The sequence below is a fragment of the Sphaeroforma arctica genome (genome assembly GCF_001186125.1).
Source record: "Sphaeroforma arctica JP610 unplaced genomic scaffold supercont1.1463, whole genome shotgun sequence".
Taxonomy (NCBI): Eukaryota; class Ichthyosporea; order Ichthyophonida; genus Sphaeroforma; species Sphaeroforma arctica.
The window spans coordinates 7,807-14,831 of NW_014039095.1; the positions used below are offsets into that span (position 1 = coordinate 7,807).

Genomic DNA, 7,025 nt, shown 5'->3' on the forward strand with positions numbered 1-7,025 from the left:
TATATACATATACACACATATATATATATATACATATAACCCATATATATATATATACATATACACCCATATATATATATATATGTGTGTGTGTGTGTGTGTGTAAATTGTATAAGCACGCAGATTCTACATATAGATCACTGTTTTTAGTAGATTTGGTGTAGCATACCAATTTAATACGCAAAGTACTATGTTATGCGCAAGGTATATGACGTCTGTATGTATTTTTATATTCAGATGTCTGTATATGTTTATTCTTGGATATATCATATACGCACTTTCACTCACACTTCGTTGACATATGCACCGGCATCAACATGCCACTGTACCCTTTAATTTTTCATACCTGACACCATGTCTGTCACCGACCCGAACCTCTTCCATATTTCATACAATCATATACCCTTAACTCCAACGTTCAAATCTATTGTTCAGCGCCTGGTTTTGGACACCTGACACGTGACGCTCAACACTTGACACGTGTCATTAGACACTTGACACTTGATGTTTAAACAGGGTGTTGTTTGCATTGATTAATTATTCACGTGTTCCACGTTCTTTTTTGGCGCGTGGCAGAGATGAGTGAGAGAGAGGGCACGAAGATGAACAAGCCAGAGTCCTGTTTCAACATCCCAGGGTAAGACTTACCCTTTTCCAACTTCGTTCATATCCCACGGAACAGTCTTAGTTGTGCTACTGTGAGCATACGGAACAGTCTTAGTTGTGTTACTGTGAGCATACAACTGCTAAGTATACTATACCGTAGCGTGTCGTGTGTATTGAAGGTCAGATGTGTGTGTGTGGAGTCTGGGATATATATTTGCGTTTCGAGCTAAATATGGATTCAAAAAGATTTTCTGTGTACTTGTTTAAACGATATGGTTTCAGGTTGCAAGGGATGTCCCTATCGGACTTGCACATGTATATGTGTATGTGATTCCAACAAAATATATGTATATATGACCCTATACTCAATCTCGAGATCTCGGATTGCCGTCTCGGGTTTAAATTTTCTGTCTCTGAATCGACAGGTTTGTGGCCTTGCACAATATCGCCACGCACGAGATAGAAAAGCCAATAGAGGAATTTAGGACATTCAACGAATTCTTCAGCCGTCGATTAGCACCAGGTATATCTAAGTGATCCACTCCGATTCTTTTCTAGATGTGAAGCGTGTAGAGTATCGGCGATAAAATGAATGCATATGATTGGTTTGTTTTTAAAAATGCCAGATGAGCGCATGGATATTATTTGCGATGAATCATGTGGTCGTGCCTGTATTTGTGATATCTTAATCTGCGCAGCTGTTATGTGTCTGTCGCTTATAGGTAGGCGATGTGCTTCATTTTTCGGAGATAAGTGAACAATCAATATGTTTACTTGGAGGTGTATACTTATCTGATGATTTTGCTGTACCTTTGGGCAGCCCGTTCAGATATTGGATGAAATATTCTGCTACACAAAATAGGTACCCTATCTTCGAATTTGGCCCACATATTGGATCCGTCCATCTCCAAACCTAGACCCAAATTCCGACCTTTTTTTTTCACCTATCAATCAGGTGCTCGACGAGATCACGCATTGGGCAATGAGAAGGTCGCATTGTGCTGTGCTGATTGCAGGTATGTGGTGCATCTCCTTGTACTTATGTATGTTTATGCGTGTGTGGAGGGCGGGGTGTGAGGAAGGGGATATGTGGATGTATGTATCTATCTATATGTATATATATTTTTATTTTATATTATATATATATATGTGTGTGTGTGTGTGTGTGTGTGTATTTGTGTGCCTGTGCGTGTGCCTGTGCCTGTGCCTGTGTGTGTTTGTACGTGTTTGTGGTATTCCCAGGTATGCTGTCAGTCCTGACCCTGCTAACATTATCACAAAGTGGGTGTGAGTTTTGTTGACCATAATTAGAATATGTGTATAGGAAATTCAACAGTTTTCAACTTAAGAGTTCGTAAACATGTGTGCCTGAGTATCTATGCATATGGATATTCATGTTTGTGTTGTGTACTTCGCTGTCACTACAACGAACACATACGTTTGAAGAGCGCTATAGTTTAGGTTTTGTTATTTGGGGCGCAAAATATCCCACCTCATAGTGCCCATAGACAAACTGGCACATAACAATACATATCTATAATTTATATATTACGTAATCATGTATTGGTTTAGAAATAGTACATATTTGTGTACGTTGGCATAAATTATACGAATTTGTATGCGTTGACAATGGTTTCACAACTTTATTGTAAGAGCAATTTATTCGATCCGTCGGTCTTTTCAGTGGCTGCGTATATATTGTTTCCACCTATCATTGGTCATGTAGCGGTTCACTATGTCCCATTGTCAGCCTTGTGCCCTTACTCTCACGCTGTCTTGGTTGGTCACGTTTCAGATGAATGCACTCTCAACGGCTGCAGGTCAAGGGTATCCAGTTTAACATCGCAGGGATAGACTTCTGTCTCTGTCTACCCGTACACTGCACCGCGTATTTGCCGCAGTCCGATTGCTTATATGTACCGATCGGCATTTATCTTACCTTAATCCTACGCCCTCCAGGTTGATGACGTTCCAGACTTGGAAGCACTCGCAACGGCTGTGGGTCAAGGGTACCCAGTTCAACTTCGCATCGATGGTCGGTCCCGAACTGCAGCACCTGGTACCGTACTTTGACAACGCGTCACTCTGCATATCAAGACTTGCACCACAGGTACGGCACATTTTGCACGTGTGGTCGCGTGCGCGGGAGTGTCTGTTCATGTATGTGGTGGTGTTCACTCTACGGGGTGTTTAGATATGATTGGTTGTTAATTTTGTACATATGCGAACAATCTTGTAAGCGACTAAACGAAATGTCTATATCTCGACATACTGTTTCTGAACTCCAATATTTGATGCAGTTCTCGAACAATGCATCACTCTGTATATCAAAACTTGCACCTCACGTAGTGTGCAGTTACACATTTGTATTTTCTGTGTGCGCTTTGGAGCGGTTTTTTCCCACAGATTCAGGACGTTTTAAATCAGAGATACATACAGAACAGCACCACAGTTCTCCCTTGAACACCTGTTATTTCTAATGGTGACCGCACACATTGCGCATAGATATTTAATTTACGCACATGGACTCAAGTGCCTATTGGCCGTTAGGAAGTGGTATACTCGAGTGAATATTGACGTACGTATGCATATATGTAGTAGGAATTGTCAAAACATGATTTTATCTCGTACATAATATGCTCCTCCAAATATGTTCCAGTGGTTTATAGAATACTTGAATATTTTTCATTGATATTTTGGCCACTGGGAGGAAGTGCCTTTGAATTACATTTATCAATCCTGGCTATATAAGTCTGTGAGTGTTCATACGAGGGTGAAGTCAGTAGCGTCTGGTATATTTATCATTTGAACCTACCATTCATATTACCTAGCATATCCATGTACTTGCCAGATTCGTACACTTCTCATCTGAATGTTTCTCGCACTTTACTGCTGCAGGATTACCACAGATGGCACATGCCGGTGACTGGCAAATACGTCAACGAGACATTCATAGACGGCCAGTACTACACAGTCAATCCGATTGCGATCAAGAGCGAAGGCTTCGATGTGTTTACTGAGAATAAGAGGATTGTATCTGAGGCATGTGAGATCTAACTCGGCTATTTACAAGCTGTGTGTGCGTGTGTGTGTGTGTGTGTAAATGAGCATACGCTTGAGTAAACATACGAGTATAATTGATAGATGTATAGTACTAAACCGTCAATTTAATGCGAATAAGAGCGAAGGTCGATTTGGAATAAGAGCGAAGGCTTTTGTGTGTCTACGGACAAAGCAGGATTATATCTGATACCTGTGGATTCCATCTCGGACAGCCACATAGTGTTTGTGTGTGGGTGTAGTTTTTGCGCGCGCATGAGCTTTCATTGGAGTGCATGACAAGCCCTGTGGTGTTGTGAGCGTATATGGTGCGATAGGAACACCTGTGTGGATGCCCTATGGTTTTCGTCTGTATTTTTGGAGTGCATATGCGTTTATGTGTGTGGGTTGGAGTTGTTGAAGTGTGTGTGTGTCTCTATATGCGTTGTGTGTATTTGTATGTGCATGTCTCATAGCAGTCAGCCGTTTGTCCATGATGCGCATATTCCTGGCGACACTCCGTCTCACAAGCTTCATATACCGTTCCCACAGAGGCCAGGAACATTTCATCGCACCAACGACACCAATCCCTCTAGTAAATCCACATTTGCACGTTGTTGGCCGCAATTTCCTCTGCTGACATCCGTATGCCACACTTTTTGACAATAACATCACTTGCCCCAGTTCTTCATCACCATTCCCCTTTGTAACACCACATCATCTCAGATCTTGACATTGGTTCCACCTACCTAATCCACATCCCACAGTTCATGACAGAGGCCTTTGGGTTGGTGCTTCTGGTTGCGGTGGGTGCCACACTGGTGGGCGGTATAGACATTTTCCCAAAAATCGGCCAAGTATGATAAATTTATGACTATATATATATATTCATATTTGTGCATATATATGTATGTATATATATATATGTATATATATATATATATATGGTGTGTATGTGTGTGTGTGTGTGCGTGTGTGTGTTTGCTTGTTTGAGTGTGTGTGTATAATACGTGCTTCAAGCGCTTCCTAATTTCAGCTAGTAAATTGTAGACACCCCGTTCGCCGTCGCAAGCACTGCCACTAAGTTTGTGCCTATATTAATATATGTTCTTTTATATGCCCCATTATGTGTAGTGATGCAAGCATTGATACTAACCTTGTTTGTGCAAATCTGACCCCAACTGTGCACTTATGGGCTATGAGTGCACTAAATAACCAACAAGTGTGGGGTATACGCGTTAACGGAAGTACGCATGCCGATACCTTACAAGCCGCGCGTATGGTCACATCTTATCTTAAGTTCGTACCGTGCGCCATAGAATACACATACACGAAGTGGCACTGTGTTTGTAGTAGTCTATCTACTAGTGCTTAAGGCTTATCGAAAGATCATTGCGTATTCTAAGTGTATTCGCAACTCAAATTTAGTACGGAGATTCTATACAGTCACGAAAATGACCTATTCTCGACGTGAAATGGTATCGAGCTTTAGCAGCCATATATGATATTGGGCTCTCATACGCGAAATCTTTCGCACTGAACGGTTCGGATTTGAAGGCATATGCGAAGTGTCCCGCTCTATACCTTTCAGGATTCAAATTATCTTGGAAAGTGCCCCACTCCAATTTACTCGAGACCAGAACTCAATTGAAGTCCTTCACTCTAATAATCTAGGATTTAGTGTCTAACTCTTATATTGTTCAGGATTCGAACTGATATGCAAAGTATTTCACTCCACTATGCTAGGATTTGAAGAAGTTTGACGAGCACGGCACCTTCTTTTTCGGCGGGTCAACAGTCATAGTGGTATTCCAGGAAGGTGTCATCAATATGGACACGGACCTCTTAGCCACTAGTATGCGGTCGGTAAGTCAGTAAAAGTTTACGCGACATTAAACACACAAACAGGTGGCAGTTTATGTGGATGCTAGCGGCAGTATGTATGTATGTGCTAGTGCAAATTGTACAAGTTTTGTTTATGTGAACGTTGGTGATGTGAGGTGCGCCTCCTTATGAATGTATCGATGACTGTACTTCCATTTGTGGCGAAGCGGTCATGCATAAAAACTGTATACGTGGGTTTATCTATGTAAATGCGGGATCATACTGGTGAATGCCTCCCATGAAAGCGTATTGTACTGATAAATGCGTCCAAGAAAACATACGGTCAAGGCTACTCCCCACTCTCACGCCCATAGGTCATCCACTGTTGTATTATACATCTGAAGAAAGGGATTCGTTTTTGTTTGGATTAATATTTTATTTTACTTACCTCGGTATCAAATGGGACAAGATACTCGGAATGGATATCAGCGATTGGCACCAGTGAGCTCGAATGGCGGCATTGCACTATTGTGCTTCCGTACATAAGATTATTTGTTCATTTGCTTTATCATATCCATGTCACCCGTATACGAGTTCAACTCCTGTTTTCAATCACTTGCATTTATCTGAAGTCCCCCATCTTATATGTTATTCAGATGGAAACACTGGTCAGAGTGGGACAAACACTAGGCACAGCAACGGGGAAGGCAGCGAAGCTCGACGCCTCAAATTACGACAGCGTGGTCGCAGAACACTCGCTGAAGAATCTCAAATTTTAAATTCGTGAAAATTGGTAGGCTAAGTCGCCTTTTAATGGATAAGAATAAACTAGCTCGAATGAATTGGGGACATGATATACAATATGTACTTCAAAGTGAGGTCATAGAAAATTCAAGAACAGAAATCTTTGGAAGTCGACTGGGTATCACAATACGTAAAGCTCACACAGTGGAGGTTGTTTGCCGTGTAATTGACACCGGCTTGAAATTTTATGCTTATGGCCATGAAGACTGGGGGTCTGATATGACATTTTCTTGTTTTGTCTTCCCATAGACGAGGTTCCTTTTAATTTTGCAGGGTACATACAAATGAAAGTCCCAATCAGCATCGTATACACAGTAGAGCTTCATGTTTCAAGGTCCTCGAATACGATCGACCATATTTCACTAGGATTCCCAATACACGCGTGTGCAACTCTTTTCATCGGGTTAAAAAAATTGTTTACCCTCTTCTAGATTATTGTCGGCTTAATAGTAAACAGGTAATTGTCACAATATGACGGTTGAAGAAATTTAGCAGTATTGTATTGCTCTATGGCACTGGGGAGTACTCGATAAACAACTTTGTCCCCAATATGTGTGTAAAGAGTTTTGTCATATACCGTTCATGTAGTGAACAGTTGTAGCTGACAGTACACTAATGCTGTCTATTCACTTTGTTCTTTTCAAGTGAATCAGTCTCTCTGTTTATATTAAACTATTATAAATATTTCTATTATATATATATATATATATATATATATATATATATATATATATATATATATATATATATAT

General features: G+C 40.8%; 1 protein-coding gene across 1 annotated transcript in view; it reads left to right on the forward strand.

Annotated features, from left to right (window-relative positions):
• Positions 1-6,320, forward strand: part of SARC_10965 (hypothetical protein) — a gene marked incomplete at its 5' end in the record, with an annotated part of 14,018 nt that extends 7,698 nt beyond the window's left edge. Inside the window, 8 exons of the mRNA XM_014294965.1 lie at positions 577-637; positions 1,032-1,129; positions 1,562-1,622; positions 2,566-2,716; positions 3,505-3,648; positions 4,413-4,502; positions 5,392-5,511; positions 6,126-6,320. Coding sequence (XP_014150440.1) covers positions 577-637; positions 1,032-1,129; positions 1,562-1,622; positions 2,566-2,716; positions 3,505-3,648; positions 4,413-4,502; positions 5,392-5,511; positions 6,126-6,248 — 848 coding nt within the window. The remainder of the gene's footprint in view (positions 1-576; positions 638-1,031; positions 1,130-1,561; positions 1,623-2,565; positions 2,717-3,504; positions 3,649-4,412; positions 4,503-5,391; positions 5,512-6,125) is intronic.
• Between the last annotated feature and the right edge of the window lie 705 nt (positions 6,321-7,025).